This window comes from Brienomyrus brachyistius, chromosome 13, assembly GCF_023856365.1.
Source record: "Brienomyrus brachyistius isolate T26 chromosome 13, BBRACH_0.4, whole genome shotgun sequence".
NCBI lineage: Eukaryota > Metazoa > Chordata > Actinopteri > Osteoglossiformes > Mormyridae > Brienomyrus > Brienomyrus brachyistius.
The window spans coordinates 23,072,766-23,092,426 of record NC_064545.1 but is presented as its reverse complement, the minus strand read 5'-3'; the positions used below and the strand labels follow the sequence as shown (position 1 = coordinate 23,092,426).

Below are 19,661 nucleotides of genomic sequence, written 5' to 3'. Positions count from 1 at the left end.
TTACTGCAGTGGAATTGCACCAGTTACTGCATTCTAGCTGTGTTGGTTAATGTTCCTGAGACTCCACTAAGACTTCAATCCCGAAGTTTTAATTAATAGCAGATGTTCACCCCAGGCTAAGGACAGAGGATCCTTCCTCCTGGACAGGCTTTAACCAATTGTTCACCTGGTTTAGTGTGGTACACCATAATCCAGAGGAGACCACCGCTCCCACCAAGGAACAGACACTCCGTCCATTCCCAGCGAGGCACACTATACAAAGAGCGAACCAACATAAGGCTGCTGGTCCTGGTAATATTTTAGGTCCTGTACTTAGGGACTGTGCCCATGAGCTCACACATACCCTGACAGACATCAGTTGCAATTCCGCCTGCGGGATCCCCGCAGATGATGATTCCCCCTGCAGTAACCACGCCTCCCTAGGAATCCCCCTCAGCAGATTCTGAGGGAGGCAGTGCCTTCTTTGTGGTGTGTGATACATGCTGCACTAACAGTCATGAGACAAAGTGTGTACTGTAGTCTCTGCCAGCTGGGAGGGGGAGGAAAGTAGGGTCTGTCTGAATGGCTGTGTGGGAGAGACCAATAAATATGAAATTATCTGTTGTTTCACTTGGTTTTATCAGCTATGTGCACTGCTGTAGAAAATTAGTGTGTGTGTATGTGTATATATATATATATATCTATATATATAAGAAATTATGAATGATTATGGATCAGTACTCATGTTAGAGGGGCATATAATTTCTGAAATTTCTTAACGCATTGAATGTTGTTTTTGTTTCCTGAAACATTGTTAGACAAACAATGTGAGGATCCCTTGCAGACGTCCGTAGGAGGATTACAGCTACAGACCTTGTACTAGAGACCTTGAAAGGACTGTGAGACTAGAGATGCGCCGGAAAGAAAATAGGAGCTATCTGGGAGTCTTCCGCAAGGGCCCACACTCATAAGAGATTTCAGGCATCCATCGTGTCAGTCAGTCATTTTATGACTTGGGATTTTATGACTCGGCAGAATTTGTCGGGGGGGCAAGCAACAAAACACATAGATTAAATGTTTACTCCAAGCGATTTATAAAACAATTTTGGTGAACATATTATGATCTGCAATAAAATATCCTGCCGATTGAATCACTTGCACAATACCCCCCCCCCCCCCGATTTTCACCGGAGCACTAGCGCCCCCACCATGATCGATAAGTGTTACTGTTGGCACCCTGTGCATTGATTAGCATGCTATCCATATTCCATTGTTCTTAACTCTTTTTAAATTCTGTATCAGCTCCAAAAAAACAGCTCTAAGGCCCCTCCCCATCCATATCAGCCTAGAAGTTACTCCGCCCCTACTCGGGAGCTCCCCCTTCTGCCGCAATCTGTGGGGCTTCTTATGCATCGACTTGCAATAAAATATGGTGGCCAGGTAATCTGTGTCAAAGGGGACACTTTGAGCTAAAATTGGATTTGTAAACTACCATTTCAATTAAAAAGATCTGGATTTCGCTTTAGCGCTAAGTTCTTGCTGTGTGCTGATTGGTCAGTCTCGTATAATCGTGCATGTGTCACTAATATTAACGTTAACACACAAGAAGAACTGAAGTATTTGCAGTTTGTAAAATCTAGTTCAAAAGAGTCCTGCCCGATATGGATTATCTGGTCACACTATATATTTTTTTAAAAAGAACCTTTTTAACATACAGGTGTCAGTTTTATTTTGTCCGTCCTAAACTGGTGATTTCCAGACTCCTGGATCATGCAGATGAAGACAACATTAAAGATGGTTTTACCGTCTACCGTGTATAAGACTGCGGATGCGGGTGCGGAACGATTTCCGTTAATTAAGTTTCACATTGACGTTGTGTATCGGCTTAACTTCACTAATGCCATTGGTGTGAAACAAAAGAAAGAGCCCGAGGTGTGAAAGCGAGACCCAAATTCATATTAGTAATAAACATATAGATCCACCCCTTCGGCCACTTCTCTGCCTTGATGGTATAAAAGTCGGTAGGCAAACGCAGCGGAGAGACAACTGAAACGCCCAAGGCATCAAGCATCAGACCAGGACCAAGCGCTGACATGCAGTCTGACTGGGTGAGATACGTATATAATTATGTATGCACATTTTACTCTTTTTTAATGTATTGCTTTCAAGTCTAAAACGCCAATCATTTATTGATTTTCATTTAAATTATTAAACCGCATATTTACATCATTTAAAAAAATTATTGTAATTTTGCAATTACCAGAATAATTATAATTACTTGTTTTGTTCATTCGAATACCTTCTTATCGTAGGGAAACACTATTGCCGCGTTCAAAACGAACCCGTTACTTGTAGAAATGATAACTGTTAATGTAGACTGACTGTGTGTTTTGTCTGTTGGCGTTTTCACCCCAAAAAGAATCCACGAGCAGCTAGGGGAAGATATGCAGGAGCTGCAACCAGCCAAAATACTTTGGTTTTTTTTGACCTGGAAACCACCAGCTTGGGTACGGTTCCAACACTAGGTCACCCGTGAGCAGCTGTGTCAAATACTTTAATGTTTAGCCTACTTTCAGTTTTGTTGGTTGATGCATGTATAAGCATGCGAAATGAGCATTAAGTCAAACTCGAGTCTTGTGAACTTTTTGGTTCAGTGGCTGGGGGAGTGTGGTGTGGATGCGTGATTCTCAGCACTGCCGAAATGTACCTTTGTATGCTCTTATGGAGATAAGTGGTTAATATTCTGGTAGAATTTCACATTGAAATTGGTTTAATGCATGCACTCCCATAAAGTGCGCTTGTGAATAAGGCGGATCGGGTCACCCACTGAGAGAAGAGCATCAGAGGACGGAGCTCCTCAGATAACCTTCATTTCCTGTTCAGGTGTCTCGCAGTGCGACATTGTCCAGCTATCTGCTGTCTGTGGTGACAGGACCTTCAACAAGTACGTGATCCCAAGTCACAGCATAACTGCGGGGGCGTCCAGGGTGACGGGTTTCACGGTGGAAGGCGGCAGGCTCCTGCAACACGGGCGCCTCATGCGGACCGTCCCCCTGGGACAAGCGCTCTTTGATTTCCTCACTTTCCTGCGCGGGTTCCACAGACCCATCCTGGTGGCACACAACGCGCTCGACTTCGACGCCCCCATCCTCCTCCGCAACCTGAGCAGTTTCTCCCTCTGTAATGAGCTGACGCGGATCATCGTAGGCTTCCTGGATACCTTACGGCTCAGCAGAGACCTCCCGGAATGCTCCGGGCTCACGAAGTTCTCGCAGGAATACCTTGTTAAATGGTTCCTGGGCAAGTCTTACATGGCACATGACGCTCTGGAAGATTCCAAGCTCCTGCAGGAACTGTTCCGTGTTTGGAGTCCGAGCCAAATGCTCTTAGACAAACACCTGTATCCAATAGATCAGGTACAATTCTAGCTTCCAGTTTCCAAAGCTAGCGGGTACCCAGGAGGAATGTTTACAGGGTAGGGCAATCCCCTAGTTAAGAATACCCGACTTGCGAACCACTCGTACTTACTATTATAAATTCGGGTTAAATACAATGATTCATAACAACAAACGCACGCATTTCTTTGTGATGCTCGTGAAAATGTTGCGCGACTTCAGCGGTTCGTCGGCTCCAGTCACAATACAGTACCGTACTTAGTTATTTTTATTGTTAATTATTATTAATAACAATAATAATAATAATATAGTAATAATATTTTAATATAGTGTTATTTTTCCGACATTCGGAGCGGAACTCTTTGGTAACCTGGGCAGTGCCCTGTATTTTTGATGTCTAGGTCTGGTATCCGTTAAATGTGCCTCTATAAAATGGTGCTTTTTTTCATTTAGCAAATTGTCATCTCACAGCTTCTCATATGGATGTTAAAATGACATACGTTTACTTTAACTGCGTAAGTTCATTTTTTTTGCCATTGTTAAACGTAACTGCATCACCAGCAAAATAATTTTAATATGCCATAATTTTAGTCAAAATACTTACACGTCATTTTCCACATTACTGACACGAAATCATGCCTTTTATTTCATTGTATGTACTTTTGCTTAAGAGTGAACTATGGACCAAACTCGTAAATGCATTCTAGTCGTGTATTCCATCTTTACTCTTTAATAAAATTACGTCTACTAACAATTTTATTTCTTCTTATTTTTTATTTCACGCTTGAAAATTTTGACACAACAAAGAGATACGCGTGCGTATAGCGTTTTACATTTTACATATTTTACATGTACATTCTTTATACCACTTCGGTGTTCGTGAATCTGCTAGTCCCGCTGCTTGACTTTAAAACTGGTTTGAAAAATTCTAATTCTAAATTTCGAAAAATTCAATTGAAATAAACGCTCTTCACTTTTATTAATTTGTCAGTGCTCTTGGCATCCGGAAGTGAATCCTGTAATGACTGAAAAGGCAGACTCCACTTAAAAAAAAACTATATATATCTATAATTTCCAATGTACAATCATGAGCATAATCATAATTTACTATATATATATATATATATATATATATATATATATATATAGTAAATTATGGTTATAATTATATATTTATATAATTATATAAATATATATTATAATTATATATATAATTATATATATAGTAAATTATGATTATGCTAATAATTGTACATTGGAAATTGTATCTGTTGTTAAAGGATATATTATCCTGTGTATTGCAAGATATATCACCTTAAATGTTTTTACTCATCGCCTGTCAGACAGGGCTATAGGACTTGAGCTTTGTATTTCAGTGTGCTCTTTTGGACAGTGGTATGTATAAAGTGCAATTTGTGTAATATTTCTTTTAAAAAGGATTAAATCTGTATATGTCTATGGATGTACAAACAGGTTTATGAACAAATTAATCTTCAGCTTAATAAAATAAAAAATCAAGCCTAGGGGAGGAGTGGACCGTTTCATTAACGACAGAGGAACCTGTGCTTTACATGCATAAAATGCTTTAACTGAATATACATTGAGAAATGTGGGGAAAAAGTTGAATATCAACAGGTTAACATAACGCAACTGGAGGGGAATGTCGACAAATATTTGGTTATTTTTTTCACTTTGCATGCAAAGAGTGGCTCAATTCCATCCACAGCGGTTACGGGTTACATATGTTCGTAGTGGCACATGACACATCCACACACTTCACTCTGATTGGTCAAAGATGACTTCGCCCACACTGTGGTTGTTGATTCCCTTGGCAACCAAGTAAATTCAGTACTTTCCAAAAGTCATCATACAAACTTTTTGACTGCTATCCATTATGCAGTGCTTCCCAGTTCACGAATTAAACTGATCTTCGTATCACATCTGTCCTGAACCCAGGGTGTATCTTTAGGTCGATCTTTGCCTATACTTGGCTTTCCTTTTCCACACTCCATTTATTAAGTTTATCGTATTACTGTTAATGGAAATACACTATGTAGAGAAAAGTATTGGGACACGCCGCTTAATCATTACATTCAGGTGTTTCATTCACAACCATTGCCACAGGTGTATAAAATCAAGCACCTAATTATGCAGTCAGGTTCACAAAGATTTGTGAGTGAATGGGTCGTTCTGAAGAGCTCAATGACTTCAATCGTGGTGCTGTCATAAGATTGCAATAGGTAAGTTTGTGAAATTTCTCCCCTGCAAGCATTTAGGAACAATAGAAACCGCTGAGTGCTGAGGCGCATAGTGCGTAAACGTTGCTAAGGCTCCGTTGACTCCAAACTTCCTTTGGCATTAACTCCACCACTTAAACTGTCCACTGGGAACTTCATGGATGGGCTTCCATTGCCAAGGAGCTGCATGCAAGCCTCACATTACCAAGCGCAATATCAAGCATCGTCTGCAGTGTAAAGCACGCTGCCACTGGACTCTGGAGCAGTGAAAACGTGTTCTGTGTAGTTAGGAATCACGCTTTTGACTGGGAGTCTGGGTTTGGCAAATGCCCCCCCCATGTCAGCCTAGAAGCTACTCCGCCCCTACTCGGGAGCTCTCCCTTTTGCCGCGGTCTGGGGGGCTCCTTATGCATCGACTTGCAATAAAATATGGTGGCTAGATAATCTGTGTCAAAGGGGACACTTTGAGCTAAGATTGGATTTGTAAACTACCATTTCAATTAAAAAGAACTGGATTTCTCTTTAGCGCCGAGTTCTTGCTGTGTGCCGATTGGATCATTGGTCGGTCTCGGATAATCGTGCATGTATTACTAATGTTAACATGAAACTACTCGATGACTCTTTCAATCGAGTACGCAAACCAGTTAAAACACAATAACTAAACTATTTGTAGTTTGTAAAATCTGGAGGGTTCTGCCTGAAATGGATTATCTAGTCACCCTATATAAAGTTCAAGGAAAAAAAGTTTTTCGCATCCACACTGTTAGCCCGGATTTAGTTTCTACTTAAATATTAAAGCATTATATACTAAAAAGAAAAAGTTTGATGATATCACTTCATAATTTTAAGTATATTCTACTAATTTGTTGGCATAGTCCAATGTGCAAATAATGTGAAGTACAATAAGCTTAAATTGAAAAGTTATTGAACAGACCACACCTCTTCTTCCCAATTGTGATAACTGCCTATTAACAGAGTAATGAGCAGTTGCTCAAGGTATCAGTGTGTGTGTGTTTTCCTTATTTCAACAGTCTATATTGCAGCCTGCTCTTACACAGACATATAATACAAAACAAAAACAGTCTAAAACTGATTTTTTTGTTGCGGTTGTGTGGATTCAAACACCGCTGGCGAGGAACTGGAAGGTGAGTTTAACTCCCTCAGTTGTAAAAACTTCATTTAAACTTTCGTCATTTCGACGGAAATTTTTAGACACTGGCTAATTTACCTGGCTGTGCAATGTATATTTACCTAACTGTGGGGGGGAGGGTTTTGGGGGCAGCGGTGGAAACAATTTTTTAACATTTACCGGTTCGTTGGCTTTTTTTATCCACAACTAATCGATATCTAATGCTAGTGTAACCCAGCCTTAGATTGAGCTACGCATTAATATGTTCATATTATTATTTTTCTTTTTTTGTGAGTATTCCCCTTTCAGAATTGAGGGAGTGTCGTAAACAAGATGCAGCGTTACGGCAGCTGGTTGTCATGGTACTCCTAGTGGGGATTCGCGGGCTTCGCCTTTAGGCTTTCACCTGGCCGGCTGCAACCGTTATTTTTTCCAAGAAGATAGCGGGAACACATGCGGCTGTTTTACGCGGTTTACCACGGCCTATTGTATCTGGTAAGTTCCTTTAAGACAACATAAGCGAATATGTATCTTAAGATGTGTATGTGACTTAAAATGCCCTATATTAAAGCTAATTCGCCGTAAACTAGCAAAATAATAAATGTGATGTCAGTGTTCAGACTTTTCCAGTCTGTTAGGTTTCTTAAGGTAAATGTTGTTAATGTTTGCTCATTTGCAGGGAAAATAAAGAGAAATTCTTAGAGTTAAGTCTAAAGACACCGAATAAATAATGGTTTGGAAGTGCAAGTATTGTCCTTTTAGCTGTGAAAAAAGAGCACAATTATTTAAACATTACAGGCTAAAACACGGAGGTTATACCAGAACCGAGCCTTTTCCTTGTTTACATCAGGAATGTCTGTGCACATTTAAATCATTAAATGCACTAAAAGTTCACCTGTCCCGCATTCACACAAAAACTCCAGATCAGCAACAAAGTACAGATATACCAACTAAGTTTAGCTGTCTGTCGTGTGGATTTACAGAGTCTTGTTCAGAGAGTGACTTTTTCACTCACCTGCATCGTGCACATCTAAAAGTAAATCATAAAGTCAGATGCCCTTATGAAGACTGTAATTTTGAAAGCAGTGTTTACTCCACCTTCAAAGCACACAAGAGTAAAGTACACAAACAACAGATCTCAAAGAGGTTTAAATCAGAAATTGTTGGTGACAATATTATAAGCCATGACAGTAATGCTTCACAAGAGCAGATGTCAGATGATGATATTGAGGACACACAAGAGTTGTCTGAGGTAACTGAATGTGATCTTCACGATTTAGAAAAACAGCTTGAGCACAACTTGGCATCTTTACTACTAAAGATGCACACTGTTTTGCACATACCAGAGAGTGCAGTGCAAGATGTGATAGAGCAGCTCTGTCAAATCAATAAGCTCTCACAACCACTTGTACAACACAGAGTCAGGGGCATATTAAACAAATATTGTGCTGACATGGATGAGACTGTTATTAAAGAGATTATCAGTGCTGTGTCAGAAAGTAACATGATGACACATTGTTCCAAAGATGGACCTTTAGGAACTGCCAAAAAAAGAGCAGCCTATGTGCGTAGAGAGTTTCCACTGGTAAATCCAATTGAATATGTTGTGGAGAAAGGCAAAAAAACTCTTGCATATGTTCCCATTGTTCCTATGCTACAGAAGTTGCTTAACAAAACTGATGTTTTAGACAAAGCTATGTCAGAAAAAGTACATGTCCCTCAGGAATTCAGATCATATACTGATGGGCAATACTTTACTGAAAATCCATTTCTTGCAAAAGATGAGTTCACAATTGCTCTTGTACTTTACATTGATGACTTTGAAGTCGCCAATCCTCTTGGAACATCAAAGCTTAAACACAAGATGTGTGCAGTATACTGGGTTATTGCAAACATACCTTCAAAATATCGGTCAACCCTCAGCTCTATCCAACTTGCTCTACTGTGCAATACCTCCACAGTCAAGGAGTGTGGTTATGCAAAAGTTTTCCAACCTCTGATCTATGATCTAAAATTATTGGAGCAGAATGGCGTTTACCTGGAGCAACTAGGTGCAAGTGTGAAAGGTACAGTCTTGTATGTTGCAGCTGACAATCTTGCTGCCCACTCTCTTGCAGGTTTCCTGGAGAGTTTTACTGTCGACAAGTTCTGCAGATTCTGTTTGGCAAGCAGTAGAGACACTCAACAACAAGAGGTATGTTCTGGTTTCTTTCAACTCCGAGACAAAGAGTCCCATGACAGGCAGGTGCAGGATATCAGAGAGGACCCTGGAATGACTCGAGCTTATGGTGTGAAAGGAGCATGTCCTTTAACTGAGAATCTTGAGCACTTTCATGTGGTCAGTGGGTACCCTCCTGACATCTTGCATGATATTTTGGAAGGTATTGTTCCAGTTGAATTGTCCCTGTGCCTTACAGACCTGATAGGCAAGACTTATTTCACCCTAGATATGCTGAATCAGGCCATCAGGTGTTTTAAGTACTCATTTAGTGACAAAACAGATCGACCTCAGGTTATTGGAAAGGGATTTTCCAGTAAGGGGACCATTGGTGGAAATGGCCATGAGAACTGGTGTCTCATAAGGCTCCTTCCATTTCTCATTGGTCACTGTGTCCCTGAGGGTGACAACACTTGGGAAATTCTCATGCTGCTCAAAGATATTACTGAGCTAGCTGTAGCACCAAAGCATACAGAAGAGACGCTTAACTTTCTGGACTGTAAGATAGCAGAGCACAGGCACTTACTGCAGTCAACATTTCCAGAGTTTCGTTTAAGGCCAAAACATCACTTTGTGGAACATTATCCTCAGCTGGTAAGGAAATTTGGTCCCCTGTCTGAGGTTTGGACAATGCGGTTCGAGGGGAAGCATAAATTCTTTAAGAGGGTAATTCGCACTGCTCAGAACTTTAAAAATGTTGCCACGACACTTGCTACAAAACACCAGAAGGCAGTCAGTTACCATCTCGATTGTAGCTCATTTTTCAGACCATCAGTTGAGATGTCAAAGGTTACTCCAGTTTTGCTTGCCACCTTCCCTCACAGTGTGCAGACAGCAATTGCTCAAAACTTTACAACACCAGAGTCGGTGCTTGAAGCTGCATCTGTCAGTGTAGATGGAATCAAGTATCATCCAGGCATGATACTGTCTTCTGGGTCATGCTCTGGTCTGCCTGCATTCGTCCAGATTCACAAGATTGTTGCAGTTAATGTAGAGATTCTATTTGTCTGTCACAAATTGGCCGCATGGTACAGGGAGCATTTGAGATCTTACCAACTTCATTGTGATAGTGTTACTTCTATGTGTGTGTTGAAGATGTCAGATTTAAATGATGTCCTCCCATTATCAGCATACATGGTACAAGGAGAGCTTATGGTGACACTGAGACGATTTGTAATTTGCTAAACAGCTGTCTGTCTTTTTTTTTTTTTTCTTTTAATTTTTCAGATGGCCATGGAACAGAAATTAACAATGCGGGTTATCATCTCCGAGGGTGATATAAGAAAGATGACAATGAACCCTCGACCATACATACTTGAAGATTTGATTAGCTGGCTCAAAGGCACTCTTCAAACAAACTACAATTTTACCTTGCAGTACCAAGATCCTGAATTTAACAATGAATTATGCAACCTCACAGACTTGTCTGAGCTCCCAGATAAACCAACGGTCAAAATCATCCCTATCATTGAGCTTGTACCAGTCCCTGGAGGTTCTGAATTATGTAGTGACACAGGCAGCCAAGCAGACACCGAGATCCTGTCCATCTCTTTGGATAGAAGTTCTCAGTGGCCAGCGGTATTTGAAATTCCAAAATTTCAAGTCGATGTAGATTATAGACTACGCCAAGGTAACCTGCAGTATTTCAGGGATGCAACCTTTCTTAAAGTCACAAAAGAACTAAAGCATGACATACTCGAGAAATTGGCTGAGACCATGTATGCATTTAAAGCATACCCAACAAAGGAAGATTTTGAGACTGTTGCTAAGGCTTTAGTGCAAACACACCCATGCCTTAAAGAAACTGGGTCACACTCTGGCTGGAATGGTTGGAAGAATAGCCTTAAGTTCAAAATGGGTAATTATAGAACCAAAATGCGGCAGCTGGGTCGACTTGATGTTACTGTCAATGGTGGCAAGCGAAGAAGTGACACTACAAATGGCGATCCTGCAAACACACAGATCAAGAAGCCAAAGAAAGGGGAAATAAATTTCCTGCCTGATTTTCCAGAGGGGATGACTGACCAAAACATGGAAGTAGCTCGTGAGGTTCTGGTCAATGAAATGATGAAGACAAAGCCAAAGGAATCCCTGGTTAAGAAAGAGATGGATGTGACGTTTGCTTTTCGCAGAAAGGAGATTGTCAATGAGAAGCCTGCCATCAGCCAGGTGGTGCATCGTTGGCCAGCTCTTTTTACAGAAAATCAGGTTTGTGTTTAGTGTCTACATATCATGTAGTGTTGAGTGTGTCAGATTAAAACAGTGTGAACATTGACTGATGCATTGTTTGCCATGTTTCAGGTTTATTATGAATTTGGCAGAGTGGTAGGGAAAAATCTCAGAGAGAACTTCTTGGATGCACTTGACAATTTGTCTCCAAGCCTCATGGACCTCTTCAAAAAGAAGAAAGGCCTTACTGGTCAGCTTTTGGCTGAACTTTTATACCAGACAAAGGTAAGTTAACATATCTACATCAGTCCTGTTTTCCTATGAAGCTTTTCCTCCTTATCCTTTTTGTTTCTTGTCTAATTTTTCTCTCCCCCTCTTTGCTCTTCTCTATTTCTCCCTCTTCTATTCATTTTCTACACCTTTTTTTACCTCTGCATTTTCTATTCTCATAATTTTATCTCCTATTTCCATTAAATTTTTTCCTAATCTCTTCTTGTAATTTCTTGTAAATTACAGTCAGTATCCTTATAAAGTGTTTTATTCCATGTCCACTATCGTCTAGACAACTGAGCCAACAGACGTCAGATGCCTTTGTCTTCGGGGACTGCCGGTCACCTTGGGTGATGATCCTTCTGCCTTCTTCAAGACCTGCTTTGTAAGCATATTCATTTTTATACATGTTGCAGATGCATGTGAGGGGCCGTGCAAGCACACACACTCACACACACACATACATTCTCCTCTTGCACACATTCTCCTCTCTCTCACACACACACACATTCTGCTCTCTCTCTCACACACACACACACACACATTCTCCTCTCACACACACATCCTTCTCCTATCCTCCTCTCCTCTGAGAGGAGAATGTGAGTGTGAGAGGAAAATGTGTGTGAGTGCCAGAATGAATTATGGCTTGCACGGCCCCTCATAAATGCATGTTCTTTGTTTTTATTTTATTTTTAAACCATTAATCCGCACTACTATGTGCTACAGATTTATTCAGTTTTTCAGACTTGGAGTTTTTTTTTATTTATTTTTACCATAAAATTGTCTGTATGTTTAATCAGTGGCATGAAATTAACTGAAAAAACTTGGCTGAAAAAATTTGGGTTCAGTTAACATTAAATATTTTGCTGTAATTGTACAGTGAAAAGGAAGCTGAACAAGCCAGGCCTCATATCTTGTATGAACAGAGTGTCTTTTACTAATATATCAGTGTACAGTGTTTCTTCTTAGGGTATTTGTATTGTTAACACTTCGAAAATGTTTGTGCTAACTAACACACGATTGTACATTTGTTTCTCTGTAAGGACACAGCTGACAATGACTTGTACAGGCAAACTCCAGTGGGATTGCTTTTCATTGGTGAAGAGAACCTTAAGCTGAACCCATCCAAAGTGGGAATCATCTTGGAAGGGAATGTGGTGATGGATGATCTGGCCAACCTTCCTCAGGCCTTCTATGTCCTTTTTGGACTGATATATGCCCTGCACCTGGACTATCCCAGATACATGAAAAACACTTTTTGCTTTGTTCAGCAGGTGATGTTTAACCTGGGTAAAAGTGAGCTGCCACCAAAAATTCAGACTCTGAAAAACCAACTTGCAGTGTAAAGAGGTGTTGTTACACTATTTCTCCAGATAGGAGAAAGATTGTTTGTTCTTTTAGAAAAGGGACTTATTTGCACTGTTATGCACTTTTTTCTATTTATGTAATTGGACTGGCACTGATATGTCTGGTTTTGATTCAGATTAACAAACCAAAAACTGAGGAAAACAGTTTGCAGTGTTAAGTGGTGTTCTTAATAGTTGCACCTGATACCAGGTGCCTAGTTTTATGTCGTGCTTTTAGAAAAACAATCTGTTGTGTATGTTCACAATAAAGCATTTTACCCCTAACCGGGGTGTTTTCAACAAATGTTTCATCTGATTTCTTGACCTGAATAACTATTTATAATCCACCAGATTAAAAACTGAAATAATAATTTAATGATAATAACTGAATAAGTAAGCTACAACTAGGTATTTGGTACATTATACTTAAGATATTAAGTGTATTAATTGTGCAAAGAAGTTAACTTAGCAAAACATGTCAAGTTAAATCGATTTTGAATTGAGTGTAATGTACTTAACATTTTCAGTTAAATGAACTTAGGTTTTCATTACAAATTACTTATTTTTTTAAGGCAACCGGTTTCCTCAAATTTTTAAAGTAAATTCAACTTATCCGGGTTTACAGTGCAGGTGTCGGAGTTTTATTTTGTCCGTCCTAAACTGGTGATTTCCAGACTCCTGGATCATACAGATGAAGATAATAATAAAGGTGGTTTGACCGTGTATAAGACTGCGATTGCGGGTGGGGTTCGATTTCCGTTAATAAAGCTTCACATTGACTGTGTGTGTGTGTACGAAAGCTCTGCATCGATTTTGCTTTCCTTATGGTGTTTGTGCGAAACGAAAGAAAGAGCCCGAGCTGCGCCCTACGAAAGTGAGACCTAAATTCGTATTAGTAATAAACATAGATCCACCCCTTCGGCCATTTCTCTGCCTTGATGGTATAAAAGTCGGTCGGCAAACGCAGCAGAGAGACAACTGACACGCCCAAGGCATCAAACATCAGACCAGGACCGAGCGCCGACATGCAGTCTGTCTGGGTGAGAAACGTGTATAATTATGTATGCACATTTTACACTTTTTAATGTATTGCTTTCAAGTCTAAATGCGTCATGTCCTCTAAAACGCCAATAACTTATTGATTTTCATTTAAATTTTTAAACCGCATATTTACATCATTTTAAAAATTAATTGCAATTTTGCAATTACCAGAATAATTATAATTACTTGTTTTATTCATTCGAATACCTTCTTATCGTAGGGAAACACTATTGCCGCGTTCAAAACGAACCCGTTACTTGTAGAAATGATAACTGTTAATGTAGACTGACTGTGTGTTTTGTCTGTTGGCGTTTTCATCCCAAAAAGAATCCAACTGCAGCTTGGGGGAGATATACAGGAGCTGCATCCAGCCAATATACCTTCGTTTTTTTTGACCTGGAAACAACTGGCTTGGGTACGGTACCAACACTCCGTGAGCAGTTGTCAAATACTTTAACGTTTAGCCTGCTTAAATATTTGTTGCTTGATGTATGTCCATCCATTTTCCAAACCGCTTATCCTACTGGGTCGCGGGGTGTCCGGAGCCTATCCCGGAAGCAATGGGTACGAGGCAGGGAACAATCCAGGACAGGGCACACTCACACACACCACTCACTCACACATGCACCTACCGGCAATTTAGTAACTCCAATTAGCCTCAGCATGTCTTTGGACTGTGGGGTGGGGTGGGGGGGGGGGGAAACCGGAGTATCCGGAGGAAACCCCACGACGACACGGGGAGAACATGCAAACTCCACACGCATGTGACCTAGGCGGAGACTCGAACCCGGTTCCCAGAGGTGTGAGGCAACAGTGCCGCCCCGGTTAATGTATGTAAGCATGCTAAATGAGCATTAAGTCAAACTCGAGTCTTGTGAACTTTTTGGTTCAGTGGCTGGGGGAGTGTGGTGTGGATGCGTGACTCTCAGCACTGTCGAAAAGTACCTTTTGTATGCTCATATGGAGATAAGTGGTTAATATTCTGGTAGAATTTCACATTGAAATTGGTTTAATGCATGCACTCCCATAAAGTGCGCTTGTGAATAAGGCGGGTCGGGTCACCCACTGAGAGAAGAGCATTAGAAGACGGAGCTCCTCAGATAACCTTCATTTCTTGTCCAGATGTCTCGCAGTGCGACATTGTCCAGCTATCTGCTGTCTGTGGTGACAGGACCTTCAACAAGTACGTGATCCCAAGTCACAGCATAACTGCGGGGGCGTCCAGGGTGACGGGTTTCACGGTGGAAGGCGACAGGCTCCTGCAACACGGGCAGCCCGTGTGGACTGTCCCCCTGGGACAAGCGCTCATTGAGTTCCTCACTTTCCTGCGCGGGTTCCACAGACCCGTCCTGGTGGCACACAACGCGCTCGACTTCGACGCCCCCATCCTCCTCCGCAACCTGAGCAGTTTCTCCCTCTGTAATGAGCTGACGCGGATCATCGTAGGCTTCCTGGATACCTTACGGCTCAGCAGAGACCTTCCGGAATGCTCCGGGCTCACGAAGTTCTCGCAGGAATACCTTGTTAAATGGTTCCTGGGCAAGTCTTACATGGCACATGACGCTCTGGAAGATTCCAAGCTCCTGCAGGAACTGTTCCGTGTTTGGAGTCCGAGCCAAATGCTCTTAGACAAACACCTGTATCCAATAGATCAGGTACGATTCTAGCTTCCAGTTTCTAAAGCTAGGGGGTACCCAGGAGGAATGTTTACAGGGTAGGGCAATCCCCTAGTTAAGAATACCCGACTTACGAACAACTCGTACTTACTATTATAAATTCGGGTTAAATATAATGATTCATAACAAACGCACGCATTTCTTTGTAATGCTCGTGAAAATGTTGCGCGACTTCAGCGGTTCGTCGGCTCCAGTCACAATACAGTACCGTACTTGGTTATTTTTATTAATAATAATAATAATAATAATATAGTAATATTTTAATATAGTGTTATTTTTCCGACATATCTTCAAATTCGGAACGGAACTCTGGTAACCTGGGGGCTGTTTCACGAAGCGGGTTCAGTGAAAACTCGGAGTTAGTTGTGTGTGAGGTAAGGGAAACTCAAAGTTATCGGTTTCAAAAAGCCAGTTGAGCCCAACTCTGAGTCATTTACCGCGGTAACATACCCCGTGAAGCTAACCTGCTTGCTAGCAGGTTTAATCCCTGTAACTCTGAGTTCCTCCTCTTTAAATGAACAGTCAGATTGAAGCAAGTACTTTCTCAGACATGGCGTGTCCTTTTCTTGAAAGACCGGTCGACATCGAAGCACAAATCATCCGCAGGAATCTACGTCAGGAGAGGGTGATCAGACCCCGTTTAGATATTTTATCGTTTACAAATGATTTTCTGTTAGAGCGTTACCGTTTTTCATCACAGACAATCATTTATCTCAACAATATTCTTAGCCCTCATTTTGCTCGTCAAACACACCGTGGACATCCTCTCAGTTCCGAGCAAATTCTTTGTACAGCACTTCGCTTCTTTGGTAATGGCAGCTTTCTGTACAATATTGGTGACGCTCAACATGTTTCTAAGGCAACCGTCTGCCGGTGTATCAGACAGGTTACTCTTGCGCTTAAACATTTTCTCTACACGTTTGTGGCATTCCCTGGTCACAGATGTAGTAGAATAATCAAGGAAGAATTCCATAGAATTGCAGGTATGAAGTAATAGCCTCATATACTTAGTAATATGCTTTAAGATTTGAAGCAATACACAATTGTAGGTTGACTAGATAAAATACAGTTACTCTTCGCATTGTAACACCATACAAAACTAGAAACTGACTGCAGTACCTGTTAAAATTACGTAGACTTATGTCCTCTTTGTTAGGATTTCCAGGTGTGATTGGCTGCATAGATGGCACACATATTCCCATTAAGGCTCCTTCAGTAAATGAAGGAGACTATGTGAACAGAAAGTCATTCCACAGTATCAATGTGCAGGTAGGTGTGTCTAGCTTTTAGTAGTTTACTGCATTGAATTATTGGCCTACTTTACAGTACATCTACAGTAACTAATCACTGTTCTGCATTGTGAAGATTATATGTGATGCAGCCTATGTCATCAGCAACGTGGAGGCAAAGTGGCCTGGGTCTGTGCATGATGCCAGAATGTTCCGTGAATGCACACTGAGTGCTAGACTTGCTCGTGGTGAGTATACAATGTAGCTGCGGTATATTATAATCCTTAAGCAATATCTTGTTCCCTGATATTGCACCTTAACATGTAAACTGTCTACTCATTATTGTAGGGGAGTTCAGTGGTTACCTACTCGGTGACAGGGGGTACCCATGCCAGCCCTATCTGCTGACCCCATACCCTGATCCTGAGCCTGGCCCACAGCAAAGATATAACTTGGCTCACAGCAGGACCCGGGCCAGAATAGAGATGACCCTGGGCATACTGAAGGCCCGTTTCCAGTGCCTCCGTGGCCTCCGTGCCACCCCAGAAAGGGCCTGTGATATCATTGTTGCATGCGTAGTCCTGCACAATATTGCAATGATGAGACGAGAAACCTGGGTTGCTGCCCCAGAGGTTGACCCTGATAACAACCCTGACATTCCTGTTGATGCAACAGATGGACAAGCTGTTCGAAACGCAATATGTTCTAATCATTTCCAGTGAATAAGTTGCAAATAAAAACATATGACAATCATTTTATGCACTCTTCTTTATTTCCTGTAATTGAATATGCAAAACAGTATTTTAATATTTGGTTTTGAAAGACAGTTAACGATCCATCAACTTGTGCCACTACCCACCTTTAAGTGATGTTCCAATATTTGTATGTCTATTAGGGTTTTCTGCATTTTTTGTTTAATGTGTTCCATTTCCAGATCCGATTTGTCAATTTGTTTCTCAAGGTATATTTTGTACAACTGCTTTACAGGGAGCTATTAGAATACAGAACAATGTTACATCTTGGCAGTATTGCACTGTGAAAATTGTACAACTATGAATATAACTTAGAAAATAGACACTTGTAGCTAACGACATTTTCATTTCATGAGAAGAATGATTCTTAATCCAATATTGCAATAACTGGCAGGCAAATACTGCAGCATCTTAGAGGTAGGCTGAGCTGTGGCTGTGGATGCAGTCGGTTCACCCTGGAGATTCTCTGCATTGCTCTGTGAAGAAAGGATGAATGTTTTAAAATGGTGCATCACTTACATGACGTATTTGTTAGACAGTGCATACCATAGGCTGCTCTACATCTTCCCTCCCTGTGCCAGCTGACAAGGTATCTCTTACTTGCATACACCAATAATGAAAGACATAGTATGAAAAGTCCCGAGAAGAGTATGTACCATTTCATGGGTGTCTGGCAGTTCCACAACAGAGATTACTCCATCAGTAACTGCAAGACAATGTGGATTACAGGCAATTCATCAACAGAGACCTGCACATTTTGAATATAACTTGTACAACAGTGGGCAGTCTTTCAAATATCACAGTCTTTCAACAGTATGTACAGGAAGTAATGGCATCTATCAAATTATACTCATCTATAACTGTTAAATACATTACAATCGGTTCGATTATGATGGGTTTGATGATGAGTTTCATGGATTGCCATCACTGAGCCAACACTGGACAAATGCACATACATCATTCATATGAATTACTTACTTCTTCTGTATGAACTTCTGTCCTGGGGCATGGCTGTATCGGAGGAACTTCCTCCAAGGATGCCATCAGCCATGGGCCGGCCAGTGTTTTGGCTGAGAGCCATCTCTTCAGCCTCTGTGAGAGGTGTTGGTGGTGGACCCCCACCAGTTTTTCGGGCCTCTGCCTTTTTCCTATTGGCTAATATGTAGGTAAAATGTGACCATATGCACCCAAGCCCACATTTAGAACTTTGTAAAAAGATTTAAACAATATTACATGCTGCCAGATGAGACTGTAGCTTTTGTGTCTTATAGACGAGCAAAACCTCCCAATCGTCCAGTGCCTACCTGTTTGTACTATATTTTTATACTTCATCTTTATTTGCTGCCAAGTGCGCTTTATGCCGGTTGGGTTACACCTGTGATAACGAAATTAAATTAGAGAGAATATAGAAAAACTAGTAATATTTCTTAAATATACATCAATCAACATCGTTCTTATCAATACTTACGCATTCACTCGGTCAGCTATTTTCTGCCACGCTTGTTCCCGTTCTTTCGCAGCAACAATCGTGTTTCCTTTTTTTGATATGGCATGCTCGTATTCAGCATACGCCATCATTAATAATTCAAGCTCCACTGGGGTGAAATTGGAAGCGCGAGATTTGTTTCCCTGTGTTGTCATGGTGAATCATTTTCTCTGGATGCCATTGATAGAGCCTTTTTATGTGCTCGTGCACGCGTGACAATCAGGGTTAATTGAACTCAGAGTTTTATAAACTAATAGTTATCACCTGTTCTGAAACCAAAAACTCAGAGGTTGACATCTCAGAGTTAATCAACTCAGAGTTCAAGTTTTAACCCAGAGTTTGCAAAACCTGCTTCGTGAAACAGCCCCCTGGGCACTGCCCTGTATTTCTGATGTCTGGGTCTGGTATCCGTTAAATGTGCCTCTATAAAATTGTGCTTTTTTTTCATTTAGCAAATTGGAATCTCACAGCTTATGGATGTTAAAATGACATACGTTTGCTTTAACTGCTTACGTTCATCATTTAATTAAATGTAACTGCATCACCAGCAAAAGAATTTTAATATGCCATAATTTTAGTCAAAATACGTACACGTTATTTTCCACATTACTGAAACAAAATCATGCCTTTTATTTCATTGTATGTACTTTTGCTTAATATGAGTGAACTATGGACCAAACTCGTAAATGCATTCTAGTCGTGTATTCCATCTTTACTCTTTAATAATAAAACGT

The 19,661-nt window shown here is 40.8% G+C and overlaps 5 protein-coding genes and 1 long non-coding RNA gene across 7 annotated transcripts; 5 read left to right on the top strand and 1 right to left on the bottom strand.

Annotated features, from left to right (window-relative positions):
* Nucleotides 1-2,019: 2,019 nt before the first annotated feature.
* LOC125706862 (protein PML-like) lies at nt 2,020-4,122 on the top strand. The gene is made up of 3 exons (XM_048973707.1): nt 2,020-2,087; nt 2,399-2,486; nt 2,863-4,122. Exons 1-3 carry the CDS (start codon nt 2,073-2,075, stop codon nt 3,405-3,407), a joined length of 648 nt encoding a protein of 215 aa, XP_048829664.1. The 5' UTR covers nt 2,020-2,072; the 3' UTR covers nt 3,408-4,122.
* Nucleotides 4,123-6,386: 2,264 nt separating this feature from the next.
* LOC125705772 (uncharacterized) lies at nt 6,387-10,307 on the top strand. The gene is made up of 3 exons (XR_007381684.1): nt 6,387-7,235; nt 8,858-8,934; nt 10,186-10,307. It is a non-coding gene; the product is annotated as an uncharacterized LOC125705772 (long non-coding RNA).
* Nucleotides 10,308-10,339: 32 nt separating this feature from the next.
* LOC125706888 (sterile alpha motif domain-containing protein 3-like) lies at nt 10,340-12,922 on the top strand. Its single transcript, XM_048973738.1, has 4 exons — nt 10,340-11,166; nt 11,260-11,412; nt 11,690-11,782; nt 12,441-12,922. The coding sequence occupies exons 1-4, from the start codon at nt 10,675-10,677 to the stop codon at nt 12,741-12,743; spliced, it is 1,041 nt and encodes a 346-aa protein (XP_048829695.1). The 5' UTR covers nt 10,340-10,674; the 3' UTR covers nt 12,744-12,922.
* Nucleotides 12,923-13,429: 507 nt separating this feature from the next.
* LOC125706510 (DNA polymerase III PolC-type-like) lies at nt 13,430-15,781 on the top strand. The gene is made up of 3 exons (XM_048973236.1): nt 13,430-13,783; nt 14,112-14,199; nt 14,907-15,781. The coding sequence occupies exons 1-3, from the start codon at nt 13,769-13,771 to the stop codon at nt 15,449-15,451; spliced, it is 648 nt and encodes a 215-aa protein (XP_048829193.1). The 5' UTR covers nt 13,430-13,768; the 3' UTR covers nt 15,452-15,781.
* Nucleotides 15,621-17,442, top strand: LOC125706822 (putative nuclease HARBI1). Its single transcript, XM_048973662.1, has 4 exons — nt 15,621-15,639; nt 16,617-16,729; nt 16,826-16,937; nt 17,038-17,442. Exons 1-4 carry the CDS (start codon nt 15,621-15,623, stop codon nt 17,409-17,411), a joined length of 618 nt encoding a protein of 205 aa, XP_048829619.1. The 3' UTR covers nt 17,412-17,442.
* On the bottom strand, nt 17,437-19,299 carry LOC125706512 (uncharacterized). Of its 2 annotated transcripts, XM_048973237.1 has the most exons (5): nt 18,910-19,299; nt 18,746-18,816; nt 18,420-18,596; nt 18,098-18,147; nt 17,441-17,917 (listed from the first exon to the last, which is right to left on the bottom strand). In XM_048973237.1, exons 1-5 carry the CDS (start codon nt 19,080-19,082, stop codon nt 17,786-17,788), a joined length of 603 nt encoding a protein of 200 aa, XP_048829194.1. In that variant the 5' UTR covers nt 19,083-19,299; the 3' UTR covers nt 17,441-17,785. The 2 variants fall into 2 exon arrangements, 1 of the variants encoding a protein (XP_048829194.1); XR_007382006.1 differs by having other exon boundaries at nt 17,437-17,465; nt 17,549-17,917; nt 18,420-19,299.
* Between the last annotated feature and the right edge of the window lie 362 nt (nt 19,300-19,661).

Coding starts and splice junctions, on each gene's coding strand:
- LOC125706862 (XM_048973707.1), top strand. Junction 2,487..2,862: donor CCTGGAAACCACCAGCTTGG/GTACGGTTCCAA, acceptor TTTCCTGTTCAG/GTGTCTCGCAGTGCGACATT.
- LOC125706888 (XM_048973738.1), top strand. CDS start 10,675: ATGTATGCATTTAAAGCATACCCAACAAAGGAAGATTTTGAGACTGTT. Junction 11,413..11,689: donor AACTTTTATACCAGACAAAG/GTAAGTTAACAT, acceptor ACTATCGTCTAG/ACAACTGAGCCAACAGACGT. Junction 11,783..12,440: donor CCTTCTTCAAGACCTGCTTT/GTAAGCATATTC, acceptor TTTCTCTGTAAG/GACACAGCTGACAATGACTT.
- LOC125706510 (XM_048973236.1), top strand. Junction 14,200..14,906: donor CCTGGAAACAACTGGCTTGG/GTACGGTACCAA, acceptor TTTCTTGTCCAG/ATGTCTCGCAGTGCGACATT.
- LOC125706822 (XM_048973662.1), top strand. Junction 16,730..16,825: donor TCCACAGTATCAATGTGCAG/GTAGGTGTGTCT, acceptor TGCATTGTGAAG/ATTATATGTGATGCAGCCTA. Junction 16,938..17,037: donor GAGTGCTAGACTTGCTCGTG/GTGAGTATACAA, acceptor TCATTATTGTAG/GGGAGTTCAGTGGTTACCTA.
- LOC125706512 (XM_048973237.1), bottom strand. CDS start 19,082: ATGACAACACAGGGAAACAAATCTCGCGCTTCCAATTTCACCCCAGTG. Junction 18,817..18,909: donor ATAGCTGACCGAGTGAATGC/GTAAGTATTGAT, acceptor TCGTTATCACAG/GTGTAACCCAACCGGCATAA. Junction 18,148..18,419: donor CAGAAGTTCATACAGAAGAA/GTAAGTAATTCA, acceptor ATTGTCTTGCAG/TTACTGATGGAGTAATCTCT.